The following is a 15,079-nucleotide window of genomic DNA, read 5'->3' as shown; positions in this document are numbered from 1 at the left end:
ACCCAATTACCCGGATGGGATTCAAGGCCGGTCCACCGAAAGCAGACTGTGTTCATTGAGGAGTGCACCTGCTGAGAATTAAACAGCCAATTAGAGGTTTCACGGAGTCCTCCTTGCCCGCCTCTACGCCAATTACCGTAGAGGCTTCCTTCTCTTAAGCCTTGGGGGAAAACACCTGCGCTTCCGTGGCTGGGGTCGAGGTGCGAGATAGGGGCTTGACCCACTCCTTCGTGTCAAAATTTGTACAAAGCCAGTGTCACCCCACAACCCAGTGACCGTTGGGAAAAAAGTATGATGGGCCATGCTCCGTTACTTGTTTGCTCTGCTATCTTTTGCCTCGATCGGTCCCCATACCGCGACAGGGGATCAGGTGACAAGAAAACTTTTGGGGGGGTGCGGGGGCTTGTACATAAAAATAGGCTTCGTAGAGATGAAGAGAATGTCAAGGGGAAGTTGTTGCTCAGCAGAGAGCCAGGGCCTGCTGTGAAGGAACACGATGAGGGAGGTGACCACAGGAAAGATGAAGGACCCGAATTCTGAGCGCCGGGTGGTAAGGGAGCTGCGGGCCTGCCCTTCCCTGGGGACTGAGGGAAACGGGTCCGGCGACAGGCTCAGGGGTCCGTTTCTGTGGGGGACGAAAAAGGGGGTGGTTTTTCGAAAGCGGCGGTTTGCTTTGGAAGAGTGCATTCCAGCCGCCGTTTGTCACGGAACGTTAGGGACGGTTGGGCCAGGTCTCGGCCTCTGCGCCCCTGGTAGCACAGCGAGCGGGTCCGCGCCCCTTCTCGGGCTCCATGCCCCGCCCAGCGCTAAGGGCTAAGCTTGGGACCAGGGGTGGGGCGCCTCCACCAGCTTCTATCACAATTTCTGGCGCGTGATACTCAGTGAACGTTGAATGACCGCAAGATTGTATCTTTAGAGAGAGGCCTTTGGTGATCAGTTTCTCGTTTTGTATTAACTGAAAATATATATGTTTTGAAGAAGTAACACGTGTACATTCTACAAAATTCAAAAGGAAAAAGGTTATTACAATGAATGTCTTACTTCCCTCGGAAGCAACCAATATTATCAAATTTTTGTGACTTCTCACAAGATATTCTATAGTAAACATGCATATGTATTTTTACCTAGTCGATAATAAACTATTTTACAGTTTCCTTTTTATGTAGTTTAGATGTCTTTCCATAGCAGTACAGATGTATCTGCCTCATATAGTAAGTTTCATAGTAAGCCTGAGGGATATACTAATATATATAACCACACGTTACCATTAATATTGATACCCAAGTATATTTCATTTGGCTTTTGCATATCTGTATAATAAATACTTAGAACTGCAAATGCTAGGTCAGAGCATTGTGTGTTGTTTTTTTTTATCTGGATACATGCAATTTTGTAAATTCCCTCCTCCCACGAAGATTTTTTCTCATTTCTTTCCACCAGCAGCATTTTAAAGGATTTTGGTAAGTATAGATGGTATTGACAAATTGCCTTCCACGGAAGTTTTACTAATTTTCTCTCCCATCAACATGCTTATACCGTGTGTTATTAAACTTTTGATTTTTGACAGTCTGATGGTGTAAATGGTATCTCATTGTAATTTTAATTTCTCTTATTATACAGTTGAGCATCTTTTAATATGTTTAAGTGGCAATTGTATTTTATTTTTCTGTAAATTCTGTTCATATATTAATATTTTATCTTTGTGTAAGTTATAAATATATTTTTCTTTTCCCAGTTTGTCCTATGTATTTTTACCTTGTTTATGGTGACTTTTTGCTATGTAAATATTTTTTTATTTTTATGTAGTTGAATTTGTCATCATTTTCTTTGATAACTTCTGGGTTTCATATCATATTTAGAAAAGCCTCCTATTACCTAAGATTATTTTTAAATTACTCTGTTTTTTCATAAGTACATTCATAGTGTCTTTTTATATATTTTAATACTGAATTCACCTGGAATTTATTTTGGTGGGAGATAGAAAAATCTAACTTTATTTTGTTTGTTTTACTTGACCCTGCTTATTGAATAACCCATACTTCTTCCCTTGTTTTTGAATGCTACCTTTATAAAACTCAAGCAGCCATATGAATTTTGGCCTATTTTGGAGTTTTTCATGTTCATTGATCTCTTCATTCATATTCTAGCACAGTCAAACCTTGGCTCTCCAACAACTTGGTTCTTGAACAATTTGGTTCTTGACCAATTCTGTTCTCGACCAAGTTTTTCACACAAAAAAGGTATTAATTCTCTACCCGACAGCCCTTTCACGATGATACCTGTACAATCAGTCATGTGTCTGTCAGGGAACAAAGGAGATTCAGTTTTCGAACAAATAGCTCCTTGAACAGTTTTGTAGAATGAATTAAGTTCAAGAACCAAGGTTCCACTGTTTCTTACTGTTTTTAAGAATGGATGTACATTATGTATTATTACCATAATTAAAAAATTGATACACAATATACATATAGAAAAGTGCACAAGTGAAAAGTGTATACCTTGATGAATTTTCACAAGTGAAATACGTTTGTGTAACCAATGTCCAGATTAAGAAACAGAACAGTACAGCATGCCTGGAGTCACCCTCTTGTCCCTTCCCAGTTACTACTGTTCCCCTTAAGGACAGCCACCCTACTGACTCCCTGACTCCCACTAGCAGAAACTAGTTCTTCCTGTTTTTGTTTTTGTATATGACGAGAATCATATAGTGTGTATTCTGTGTGTCTGGCTGCTTTTGTGCCACATTATTGGTGTGAGATTCGGCCATATTGTTGTGTGTAGTTTTAGTTCATTCATTCTCATTACTCTGTAGTAGCGTATTGTGGGAATATCGCACAGTTTACTTTTCAGTGCACTGTTAATGCTATTTTGATCAGAACACATATTTTTAGATTTCCTAAGGGAGAATTACTGTGCAGAATATTCCTGTATACATGTTTAAGTCATTGATGTCCCTTCGTCAGTGTCTTGAATTTTTTGTCATATAAAATTTACATATTTCTTAAATTATTCCTAGGTTCTTGAGTGCCTTAATTGCTATAGCTGTTTTTATCGTTAAAAAAGACTCGTTCAGACCCAAGGAAGAATGTCCACTGTTGCTGTAAAAAGTACGGACCTACTTTATGGGCCCGTCATCTTCCAGCTCCAGTGGGAGGTGGCAGGCAGAAAACAGGAAATGAAATGGGAGTCCAAAAAGAGGGATTAAAAATTAAAAATTAAACCACAGGGGGATTTTCTTAATCAGAGTAGTATAAAGCAGGTATAATCAGTTTTCCTGGAAATTTTTTGAGGGAAGGTTAACTTCAAATAATTGGTTGCATAGGGAGGTTGAGGAGTAGAAGGGATAACTTTAGGTGAGATGATTCCAGACTTCCAGTCTCTGTGTATTTGGGATTTGTCATCTACCGTATTTTTCAGACTATAAGACTCCCCCCCCCCCCGATTTGGGAGGGGATAGGGGTGCGTCTTATGGTCTGAATGTAGCTTACCTGGCTCTCTGTAGGGGGGAGCAGTGGTGGAGTGGGGTCACAGGAGGCAGGAGCAGGACCGCATTTTTTACTTCAAAAAATTTTTCCTATTTTCCTCCTCTAAAACCTAGGTCTGTCTTATGGTCCACTGTGTCATATAGTCTGCAAAATATGGTAATTCCCCCTCTAAGAGCCCAAATCAGGATTGAAAGATTAAACTGTGAAAGGCTGGCATTGGGAGAATTATAATTTTTAAATTTTCATCTCCAGTTTCAAAGAGTCCATTCTCTTTCCTTGAAGGGTGTTTTGAACAGAACACAGGAGGCAGTAGGTGGAACTAGTTAGGAAAGTCTGGGTTGCCTAGAGAGTTCCATGGGCAGGTGTTTCCACTCAACAAGCCAAACTGTGAAACTTTAGCTAGAGGGCTGGGCAGTGAGGGGTTCTCAAACACAGTACCCTGGTTCCAGAGCCTTGAATGATCAGAGTTCCCTTCCTGGACAACATACAAACAATCTGTTCAAGTGATATTCAGTTGTCTGAGTTTTTGGAAAACAGAACACTCCCTTTGCCCATTATAGGCATCTGCCTTTTCTCCCCATTTACTCAAGGCTCTTCACTAGAAACCGGCAACTGGGAGCATGGGCCATAGTATCAGAAATTATGCTGGCGCTACTCTTCAGTCTTTAGATCAGATTGATGAATTGTGGCAGGTGTCCTAGGAGAGAGACGCTCTCCTCAGCCTTTCCAGGCACCACCATCCAGCTGTCTTCCTACTTAATTCCTCTTACAGAGGAGTCTGGAGGACCAGGATTCAGCAGTCCCTGGTCTCAGTGCTCTCTAGCCTAATCACCACTTCTTCTTTTTTTTTAATCCTCATCTGTGAATATTTTTCCCCTTGCTTTTTAGAGAGAGGAAGGGAGTGAGAGAAACATTGATGTGAGAGAGAAACACTGATTTGTTGCTAGGACCAGGGATTGTACACAACCCAACTGAGGACCAAGCCTGCAGCCTAGGTATGTGCCTTGACTGGGAATCAAACCCTCACCTTTCAGTTACTGGATGATGCTCCCACCAACCGAACCACACCAGCCAGGGCCACACCCACTTCTTAGAGCAAAAGTCCCACCCAAAGTTGCCTGCCTCTCTCTGAGAGATGGATGCTGGTGGGAAAAGGGGGACAGAGAGGGGAGCAGCTGGAGGTAACAGTGTTTTCTTACAGAGTCCATCCTACCATCTGTTCTTACCTGTGCTGTTACCTACTTCACACCATAGTCCTTCCCAGCCTTTTCTCCTTGCCGCTAATGGACTCCGGGGAGCACAGGCAGCCTACGTCCTCAGCTTTTCTCCTGCTACCTGAGGCTTCTCACAGCAGAAGTTCTTTACCTGCATTCTGTGGACTCTTTGATGACTTCAGGATGACAGTAGACAATGTATAAACGTTTTTGTTCATAGCTTGTACCAGGTATTCTCAGAGGGGTTCCTGATTCAAAATAAGCTGACGGTCATTGCCTGCAGGCTTCTCATCCCTTGAATCAGGGACCCAGCACAGCAAAGGAAATTGAGAAACGAAAATATCAGGGATCATCATGGGGAGTGCTGAAATGCTGCCAGAGTATCTTGGGTCCAAACTTCTCTCACCTTAGGGCACACCGTATCTGAAATGGAAGGGGGTGGGTAGATGGAGGGTGGATGGAATGACCTCCGGAAGGTTCTGTCCAGCAGAGGTAGGCAGGAGGTGGGCAGAGTCAAATCTCCCTCAAATCTGACACAGTTCACAGATTGTTCCACCATATGAGAAATTCCTGAGCAGCCTCTCAGTAACTAAGAGGTTGTTGAGGTTAGAACCCAGAAAGGGACCTAGGAAATCTGAAACCTCTGGGGTTTTTTGGGTTTTAGTTTTTGTTTTTAATCCTCACCCGAGAACATTTTCTTTTCATTGCTTTTTAGCAAGAGAGGAAAGGAAAGAGGAAGGGAGAAAAACATCAATTGTTGCCTCCCACACACTCCCAGACTGTGGATCTGTGCCTGGACCAGGGATCCAACCCCCCTGGACCAGGGATCTAACCTGCAGCCTAGGTATGTGCCCTTACCAGGAATCAAACTTGCAACCTTTCAGTTACAGGTCAATGTTCCAACCAACTGAGCCACACCAGCCAGGACTGCAACCTCTGTTTTTAATTATGAGAACCTCTGTTGCTGGCAGCCAGGCATTTCAGTTCAGTCCATCTGATCCCTGGAATTTCTGCTGCATTCTGCTGGTCCCTGGGACAGAGGCAGCAAGGACATTGAGTGAGAGGACTGAGAGTAAAAACCAACCAACCCTCAGCTTCTTGAATCAGTTGCATTCAAGTTACTGAAGGAAGTTGAGGATTAACAACTGACCCCAGTCTCCCTAAAAAAGTTGTTCTGAGCTAGTGGGGTGGATGGTGACCCCTGGATTTTACCTTGCTCCCTGGGCAGGTCCAGCCCCTGAGAGGCCACGGGGGAGGGGTCATAAGAACATGCAGTGACCAGAACAGAAGAGCAGTATGGTGGAGGCATTTGACTTTTGAGTCAGCCCTGAGTTCGAATGCAGCTCCCTTACTAACTAGCCCTGTATACGCCAGCATTTACTTACCTTATTTGACTGTTAGTTCTATCAGCTAAGATGCCCTATTTTATGGGGTTGATGTGAGGATTAAATAAGAAAACAAAGATAAAGCCACTGACATAGAATAGGCCCTCAATCAATGTTATTTTTCTCCTTTCTCCACCTCCGTCTCACCCCCGGGAGAGCTCTGTTGGATTGCCGCAAAGATGCAGACCATAACGTCCCTGCATGTGCTCACGCATGCACACAGCTGCGCATGGCCCTGGTTGCATTCACACACTTGGTACACACGCACCAGCCTGGACAACTGCACCTGAACTAAGGGCAGCCTTCCCAGACAGGTGCCACGAGGACTGGCTTGCTGATTGTACCGGCTGCGGAAGTGCTCCTCAGAGCAGTGTGGCTTCACTGACCGCCTCTGGAGAAGCTGTGTGAGGAGGAGGATGCGGGGCGGCAGCGGGGCGCAGCTTCCCAGGCACTTCCCCTAGCTTGAGTGTGTTTCTGCAGCGATACTCTGCCCATCTCCACCGAGGAGGTCCTCGTCTATGCCCCGGTGCAGTGTCTGGAGCTGTGCTGCCCGATACAGCAGCCACTGGCCACTTGTGGCTATTGAGCACTTGAAAGATGGCTAGTGCAGTTGAGGAGTGGCCTTTTACATTGATTTCATTATAATTAATGTCAATGTGAACCCCAGCCCTTGATTGAGTTATTGGAAAACTTTTAATATGTTTGGAACAGCTCGGATGTGTGAGTCAACTTTTTCAACACTGAATTTTATGAAACCTAAATACCGAAAAGATATTTCTGGTGAAAATGTAGTGAGCAAATTGGAATGGGCTGTGAGTGTAATATACACAGTGGATTTCAAAGGCCTAATATGATGAAACAGTGTGAAATATTTCATTACTAATTTTTATATTGCTGTGTTGAAATGGTAATAGCCTGGGTACATTGGGTTAAGGTAAATAAAATATATAGTATTAAAATGAATTGTATCTGTTTCTTGTTGCTTTTTTAATGTGATACTAGGCCATTTGAACTTGCATTCTATTTCTATTGGGCAGCGCTGCCCCGGAGACTCTGGGACTCAGGCGGCAGCATCTCCTGCTCCAGACACACACCATCTGTGTCATCTGTTCCCCGCCGCCTCAGGGGGCTTCTCTGAGATTTCTCTGAACAGCGGCGCGGCTTCCGCTCTTTTCTGCATTGCAGAGTAGACAGCTAGAGTGAGAGACACGAGCACCCCCAAGTCCCAACCTAATAAACTGCTGGTGGAGAATCTGGAGAGGAGGGGGAGGGCTGTGCCCACCAGGGAAGGCTTTCTGGTGTCTCATAAACTGGAGAGGGGGGTGGCTGGGATACAAGGAGAATTGTGTGTGCATGGTGGGGGTAGGGTTGGAGGCTCAGGGACACCTATTTCTCAAGATTGATTCTCCAGCCTCAAGTCTTTAAACCCAGGGTTCTCACTTTCACCTCTGGCCCCACCCACAGCTTCCCACCTTCCCCTACTGAGAAACTAGCCTGGCGGGGAAGTCTTGCTGTGTCCTCCTGGTGCCGGGTCCTCCCACTTGTTGGGGGTAGTAATGAGTGGTCTTTCAGGACCAAAATCTCTGCGGCAGGAATTAGCTAGGAGGTCATGATGCTTGCAGATTGTTAGTTAAAGTTAGGTGGGGGCTTTTGAGGGTGGATGATGCAGAGAAGCCCTCCAGGGCTGTGTGGCCTCCACTTCTCTGCCCCTCCTCCCTGTTCCTTTCCTTTCCCTTCACTCCTCCCCTTCTGATGATGTCAGGGCTGCCCTCCCTTGAGCTCTCAGCATCTCTACTTTTTCTGGCTCCGCTTTGCCCTCTATTTGAAGCACACTTGGAGGCAGTCAGCATCTCCTCTTCCTACCTGCCTCTGCACCAGAGGTCTCCATCAGACAGTGCCCTCTCTCCAGAGAGGGCTTCCCGCTGGTGCTGCATTAAACAAGGGAGGGAGGGGGGAAGGGTAGTGGAAGTGAACTAGGAGACATTCCTGCTGCTGCCTCTTCTAATTTTCACTAAAGCGCTCAGTGCCCCTCCTCCCCTGTTCCTCCAAGCCCAGTCCTGCTGTGTTCTGGGTCTCTCTCCTTTGACAAGGGCAGATTCTTGCTTTTGTTAGTCATTTTCTTTTCTTTTTTTTTTTCATTTTTTTTTATTCAGTTACAATTGTCTGCATTTTCTCCTCATCCCTCCACCCCACCCCAGCCTAAGAGTTCCCCTCTTGCCTTCCCTCAAGGGCAGTAGGGATCTGAGACACAGTAATGATAGGCAGATCCCAACAAGAATGAGAAGGGAGGGTTGGAGCTGGGTGTCCTGGGTTGGAATTTCTGCAGAGGAATCCCTTGGGATATGGAGTATTGCTCCTCCAACCCTAGAGTCGGAGAGTGTGGGGAAGGGGTGGAAACTGAAATGGGCCAGGAGTGAGGCTCTCTCCAGGCCTGGGTGGCCAACGTTTGCATAAACCCCTGTTTATTAGATGCAGGCCAGGCTATTGGGCTACACGCTCAATGGGCAGGCAGGAAGGGCAGGAAGGGGGAGATTTGACAGCAATGAGGGGCACGAAAAGTCTGAAGTAAAGAAAACTCCAGAAATCACATGTGGTTTGGGCTGCTACAGTCATGGCCTTTGGGCAGCAGGTTTAATGGTGTGACAGAGGCAGGTGGTGGGGGCTCATGCAGACACAGCGCCCGTGTGTAGTCTGTCTTCCCCCATTCCACACTTAAACCCTCGTCTCCTTAGCCTGAGGCCCTCGACCCTAGTTCCTTGTGCCTGGAGAAGGGGACAAAGCAAAAAGAGAGGGACAGCACCTGATTGAGGAGCAAAGATTCCAAGAAGCAACTGGCACTTCACTCTGAAATAATCTTAAAGCTGTGGTTGGCAGTTGGTACTGGTTATGACAGAGTGTAAGTGTGTGTACTTAAAGGAAGCCTGATGGTTAGACTTGCAGGCTGGAGCCTTGGTTGTGTTTCCTGCTTTGTGTATGGAGGGGAAGGCTGGGCTGACTATAAGGTCTAGATCTGCAGCTCCCAGGGGCCCTCTGGGAAGGGGGAACAATGCTATCCTCAGACTGCAAAAGCATGAGGCAGACTCTCTATTAGGAGGCATCAGAGCTGTGCTAACAGTGCAGGCAGGAGGTGTGGGAGGCCTGTGCTGCTTGGGATGGGGTTCTGGTCCATGTGGCCTTGGTTCTCTTCCCTTTTGGTATCTGAAGCTGGCTTGGCTGGGTCCCCAGCATGAAAGTTAAGGTCAGAAGAGCTTGGCAGTGACCCGGTTACCCCCAGAGTTCTTATCCCCAGAGGGCCGAGGTGCCACAAAGTCAAAGGTCACATGATGCTTGACCCGTCCTTTGCCCTTGCTCCAGAGGGCAATGAGGCCAAAGCAGAGGGTCACAGAGGTAAGGAAGGGGAGGAAGCCAACTGCCAGCACCATAGCTACACCTCTGCTGTCCAGGAAGAAAGGCCCTGGGACCCCTGGCATGGTAATGTTGTGGTCAAAGAGAGTGCCATTTGGTGCCTCAACTTGGATTACTTCCAGCCAGGTCCTCAGGGAGTCATTCCCAGCGACATTGCTGACCACACAGATATAGGCCCCTCTATCCCGTAGCTGCACTGAGCGGATCTCCAGCGTTCCATCCTCTAGCACCCTTACTCGCCCAGCCCTTCCCAACCAAGCCCTTGGAGGCCTCATCCAAGAGACAGTGGGGGCGGGGTCTCCATCCCCAGAGCAGGAGAAAACAGCACGTCCCCCCTCCTCTGCTATGACCCATCGTGGCCCAGACTTTTGGATCAGGGCTGGTTGGCACGTGAAGTGCCCTGGAGGTAGGATGTCTGAGAAGTCCCTCAGGCTCTTCCCCCGGACATGCTGAGGGCCAGCACAGGCAGGGGGGGATGTGCCAAAGTCCAGGCGGCTGCGAAGCCGGAGCAGCCACAGGAGGCGGCAGTCACAGGTCAGGGGGTTGCCAGACAGCTTCAGGGTGACCAGTTTATCTGGAGAAGGGAATGCTGTTTCCTCGAGTGTCTGAAGGGCGTTGTCCGCCACATCCAGGAGGTGGAAGGCAGTCAAGCCATGGAAGGCATGGGCAGCGATGGAGGTGAGGCAGGCCCCGGATAATCGAAGCTCCTGGAGTCGCACCAGGGGACTGAGCCTTCGGGCTGGGATGGCCGAGATGGGGTTCTGAGATAGATCCAGGACCCTGAGGAAGCTCAGGTGGTGCAGTGCCTGGAAGGGCACAGAGCTCAGATTGCAGCGGGTGATGGCCAGGCTGCTAAGATTGAGCCCAGCCAGGCTCCCAGGCTCCAGGGACTCCAGAGCTGGCCAGTGATGGATCTCCAGCTCTTTTAGCTGCCCCAGTCCCCGGAGTGCCCCTGCCGGCAGCCTCCCAATATCCAGTTCTCGAAGCCTGAGGGCCACTAGTTCTGGGAGCCGGGCCAGGGCCAGGCCAGGCACTGTGCTGAGGTTGCAGCGCTCCAGGGTGAGGGCGTTCAGCTTGGTCAGCCCTGCAAAGGCCCCAGGAGCCACAAACACCAGGTGGTTGTCCCCAACCTCTAGCTGCTGGAGGCTGCCCAGCTCCCCAAATGCTCCATCAAGGAAGAGGACAATCTGGTTAAGGCGGAGGTCCAGCAAGGTAAGGGAAGGCAGGCCTGAGAAGACCCCTGGCCCCATGATTCGCAGCCGATTGCCCTGCAATCTTAGGGTGAGTAAGCTTTGTAGGCCATGGAAGGCTCCTGGCTCCAGGGTGGACAGCTGGTTGTAACTGAGGTCCAGTTCCCGGAGCAGGCCCAGGCGGGAGAGCATCCCCTGCTGAAGCGCCCACAGGCGGTTCCCACTCAGGTCCAGGAGCTGAGTGTCCACTGGGAGTCCCCCAGGCACGGCCTCCAGCCTCCGGTGGTCACAGAGCACTGCCTGGGGCTGGGAGGTGCAGTCACACACGGCAGGGCAGCTGCCACTGCTCCCTCCAGGCAAGAGGAGCAAGAAAAGGAGAGGGGGCCATGGGGGCCAGGCTTGCTTTGGGGCTACTGTGGCTGCAGCCATTCCCTCTTCAATCCTGGAACAGATGATGACATGGACCTTTTTGGAAAGTGGCTTCAGGGTGATCATAGACTTCCCTGGGCTTCTTTCGAGCAGAGGAGGTTGGGGGCGGGGAGAGAGAGAGAGAGAAACCATCTCAGCACTGCTGGGAAATGGGGCATAGACCAGGAGGAATTCTGGTGTGTACCTCCCTGGGGCCTCCAGCAGCTTTTCTTTGGGGAATCTCTCCTTTCCTCTGGGCCCTAGGTGCCTTCAGGTCAAGTGATACTCACTCATAGAACCCTAGTCAAGCCTGATTTCTGTGGGGAGGTTTGTAGGCCTGGGACTTGGACAGGAAGCTGTAGGAGGTAACTTTGAGTCTCCCTGCAATGGGGTTTTCCCTACATCTATGAGATCCAGAAATGCTTCAGGTCCCTTCTCCCTGATACGTGCTCTCCCCAAGTTCTGCTCTGTCCCTCTCTTCTCCTCTCATGTTCTCTACCTGTAGCTTTGTCAAATGCTCAGTGGGATCATAGCCTTGGATCCTGAATGAAGAGAGGCCTCACTGTGAGTCAGCTGCCCAAGGCTGGGAACCCTGCAGGCCTTAGCCCCTCCATCTCCTCTTACTGCCTCTCTGCCCTCCTCCAGCCTGGCTCAGATTTTGAGGGCCTGGACTAGCAAGATCCAATCTCCCCAGATGTCCTCCAGATGTTCCCCAGATGCTGCTGGAGTATGTGAGGGACCCAGGAGATGCCCAAGTTTGGAGCTTTGTTGTTGGGTCCTCAGACTTACACTTCTCTTATGTCCCTCCTTCCTAGTGTTTTGATTCAAGTCCAGTGTGTGAATGTGAGGGAATCTCTTATCCCTTTTGGCATCGGTTGCCTGAGCAATACACAAGAGACCGATTGTGAGCCAGGGAGGCATGGACAGGTATGGAGAGACAGCACCTGATTGGACATGGTGGGTGGGAGCAAGGTAGCCCCTGGCTGGCACAGCAAATCCCTGGACGCAGGTTGTATGCACAGCCTGTTCACTGAAAGTGTGTCTCTGGGTGCCAGGGGCCTGGACAAATTCAGGAAGACTATGACTACAGTGACCATTGGACACTGACTGAGGTGACAGAGGAGAAAGGTGGTGAGGCCCCGTGACTCATCCTGCTCAATGCAAACAGGGACCCCCAGGGAGGGGAGGGTGTGCAATTGGCAAGGGATGACTAAAGGGAGGCAGGATGCCCAGGTTTCTTTCCAGCTGCAGATCCTGGTCACCTTTGGGCTTTTAGGCTTCAGGCTTTCTGGGCCCTAACAGGCTTAGCTTCCTACTACTTGCCTCCTTTTCTCCCACATGGAACTTAGGAGGGACAGATGAAGAGGTGGTATGATTTGGAGAGGAGAAGTCCTTTCCTTCCCACTCTGTACCCTCCTCTAGGATTGTTGTAGCGGCTATCCCATAGTACTTCAGAGGCTGTCGGAATTGGGAAACTGACGAAAGAGGCCAGAACAGCAGAGGGATGTAGGACGCTACTCTGAGGCTTAAGAGAGAGAATGGCGTGGGGCAGACAAAGGCTGCTGGCCAGTCTCCTCCTGTCCCTGTCCCAACCTAACAGGTATCTGTGGCATGCTAAGATTTCTCTGGGGAGACAAATGCCCCAGCCTCTCTCATTCCCCCTGTGCCTGTTCTGGGAAATCCACCTGACAGCTATCCCTTTATCACCACTGCTGCAGTTCCTGCTCAACCTTTTTGCTCTGCATTCGAGAAAAGTGCAGTGAAGCATGTAGCCCAGCTCCCCTCCTTCCCACTGCTGTGACTTCCTTCTTAGTTCCCAAAGCCTCCTGAGCCAGGGGCTGGGGGATCTGGGCCCAACCCCTTTTCTTTATATATAAGGTGGCTAATTTAATCACAAACTTCCCTTGCCAATCTCCATGGCTACAGGACTGGCTTCCGGCCACTTTGCAGGAAGAAATAGGTGTCAGAATCACTTCTCTCTCTCTCCTTAAATCGGCTGGGGTCTGGGGCACCATCCCCTAAAGGAATAGGGTGTTTCTTTTGTCTCTATGTTGCAGTCCAGAGACACATTTGAATCTGGATATCCTCTTTAAAGCAGCCCTGATTGAGGCATGGGGACCTGTGTGGGGAGGGGGCTTTTGGAGGGAAGATTTCTGGAATATCCACACTGACTTGGGGGCCAGATGACCCTTCTCAGAGGTAGAGGGAGCACTGGGGAGATACAGAGAGGTCTCCTTGGAGTCTGTGACCCCAGGGGCACTTGGGACATCTTAGTTTTCCCATCAAAGTCCTGTGGGGCCAGGATCAATGGTTGGCTGGGGTTGGGGTGGGGGTGGGGCCACAAATCCTCTAGCCTTGACAAGCACACGGGTCTGGCCTTTTCTCTGAGAATGTTATAGAGGAGGGCAATTACAGGGCTGGGACAGGAGGTGGGGGCACTTACCGGAGAAGCTGGGGAGCTGCATCAAGTTGGGCGCTGCATCTGTCCGGGGCTGGGGGCCCGTCCCATTCAGGCTGCACCTTGGCTCACACCGCCCCCGGGAGCTCACTCCCACTGCCCCCCTGCCCGCCTGCCCGCCTGCCCGCCTGCCCGCCTGTCCTCCTGTCCTCCTGTCTGCCTGCTGCTTCTGTCGCTGCTGCATCCGCTGCTGCCAAGACCGAGGTAGAAAAAGAGCCAGAAAGCATTTCTCCTTTTTTTCCTCTCTCTCTTTTTAAACCAGGCGAGAATGAGTCTGCAGCAACCCTGTTGGTGCAAAATAAATAAATAAAGCAACCAGGGAGGGCTGCAGCAAGCACCACTAGAGGATGGCGAGTGAGGGAGGGGGGCCGGCTCTGGAGCCCCTCGGGGGTCGGGTCGGGGCAGTAGAAGCGGCTGGGCAGCTCCAAAGGGTCTCTTGGACATCCTGCTTCCCTTTTGGGGAGCTCTGGGACCAAGCACCTTCCTTAGGGTTGTCTTTCAATCTCCCAGAGGCAGGATAATTCTGTGTAACCTCTCAATGTAAATGTCGCCTGTGGGTATCATTTGTGGGGAAAGTTCTCAGCCCAGAACACCTGCTGTGGAGAGGAGTTTGAGGCTCCTTCTATGGGGGCTCCTGCGGACTGGCTCCCAAGCTTCAGGAGGGATGATGGAAGTGGGGGCTAGGTTCCTTACGGACACTGGTGGGTCTAGGCTGAGAATCTGGGTCCCCACACAGGAACCAGACTGCAGAGCAGTGTGCAGGTAATCTCACTGGAGGCTGCCCCGACACGCACACCTCTTGCCTTTAAAATTATTTTATAAAGAATGGCACGAGTTGGGGTTTACGTTTACCCAACTAACCCCTCCCCTGCCAGCCAACCCCCACCCACCCCCACCCAGGACCTGCTGTTAATCCCTCAGCAGAGGTCTCACAGCTCTTTTTAAAGCCAAAAGGAGCGCCTCCTCCCTGCTGGAGTTGGTGGTTCCCGGTGCTGAGTGGCAGAACTGCGTCTGTTTCCTTTCTCCTTAAGCAGAGCAGGGCCAGAGAGCAGGGACTCCACAGTCCTCCAGGGTCTGTCCTTGGCCTTCTGACTGATCAGTGTCCAGCCAACTCTGCTTCTCTTGGATTTTCTCGTGATAGGAGACAGCTGGGCTGGGATAGAGTTTGGAGCACCCCAGGTCTAAGGCTGGTGGGTGGGGCACCATGGGAATGTTCTGAGTCCCTTAGGATTGGCGCTCTTCCTGAAGATCTCCTGAGCCGTGACCTCAAGGAGGACAGAGAGTGTGTCAGATCAAGTGTGTCTGTAGAGCTGTGTGATTGCAGGTTGAGTGTGTGTTTCACCTGTATGTGGACGTGCACTGATCAGATTTGTGCTAACCTTTAACGTCTATTTTTAAAGTGCACTTAAGAGGTTTGAGTTCTAACTCTCTCTCTGTCTGTGATGCTCCCGGCCCCTATCCTGTACCCAAATCCCATTGAAAAAATTTACCCCAGCCCCTCACTGTCCATGTACGCAGTTTTTTTTTTTTAAGA

At 49.7% G+C, this 15,079-nt stretch overlaps 1 protein-coding gene and 1 long non-coding RNA gene across 3 annotated transcripts; one reads left to right on the top strand and one right to left on the bottom strand.

The window, feature by feature from the left end:
* The first annotated feature begins 35 nt into the window (after window positions 1–35).
* Window positions 36–7,047, top strand: LOC112315293 (uncharacterized). Of its 2 annotated transcripts, none has more exons than XR_002975879.4 (4): window positions 36–289; window positions 4,374–4,480; window positions 5,415–5,543; window positions 6,241–7,047. It is a non-coding gene; the product is annotated as an uncharacterized lncRNA (long non-coding RNA). The 2 variants fall into 2 exon arrangements; XR_008425833.2 differs by having other exon boundaries at window positions 36–370.
* A 1,504-nt stretch (window positions 7,048–8,551) lies between these two features.
* LINGO4 (leucine rich repeat and Ig domain containing 4) lies at window positions 8,552–15,009 on the bottom strand. Its single transcript, XM_071220021.1, has 2 exons — window positions 13,531–15,009; window positions 8,552–11,190 (listed from the first exon to the last, which is right to left on the bottom strand). The coding sequence occupies exon 2, from the start codon at window positions 11,172–11,174 to the stop codon at window positions 9,324–9,326; it is 1,851 nt and encodes a 616-aa protein (XP_071076122.1). The 5' UTR covers window positions 11,175–11,190; window positions 13,531–15,009; the 3' UTR covers window positions 8,552–9,323.
* Window positions 15,010–15,079: the final 70 nt, after the last annotated feature.

Source organism: Desmodus rotundus, chromosome 12 (genome assembly GCF_022682495.2).
Source record: "Desmodus rotundus isolate HL8 chromosome 12, HLdesRot8A.1, whole genome shotgun sequence".
In the NCBI taxonomy this organism is placed as follows: Eukaryota; Metazoa; Chordata; class Mammalia; order Chiroptera; family Phyllostomidae; genus Desmodus; species Desmodus rotundus.
This window is presented reverse-complemented; position numbering and strand designations above follow the sequence as displayed.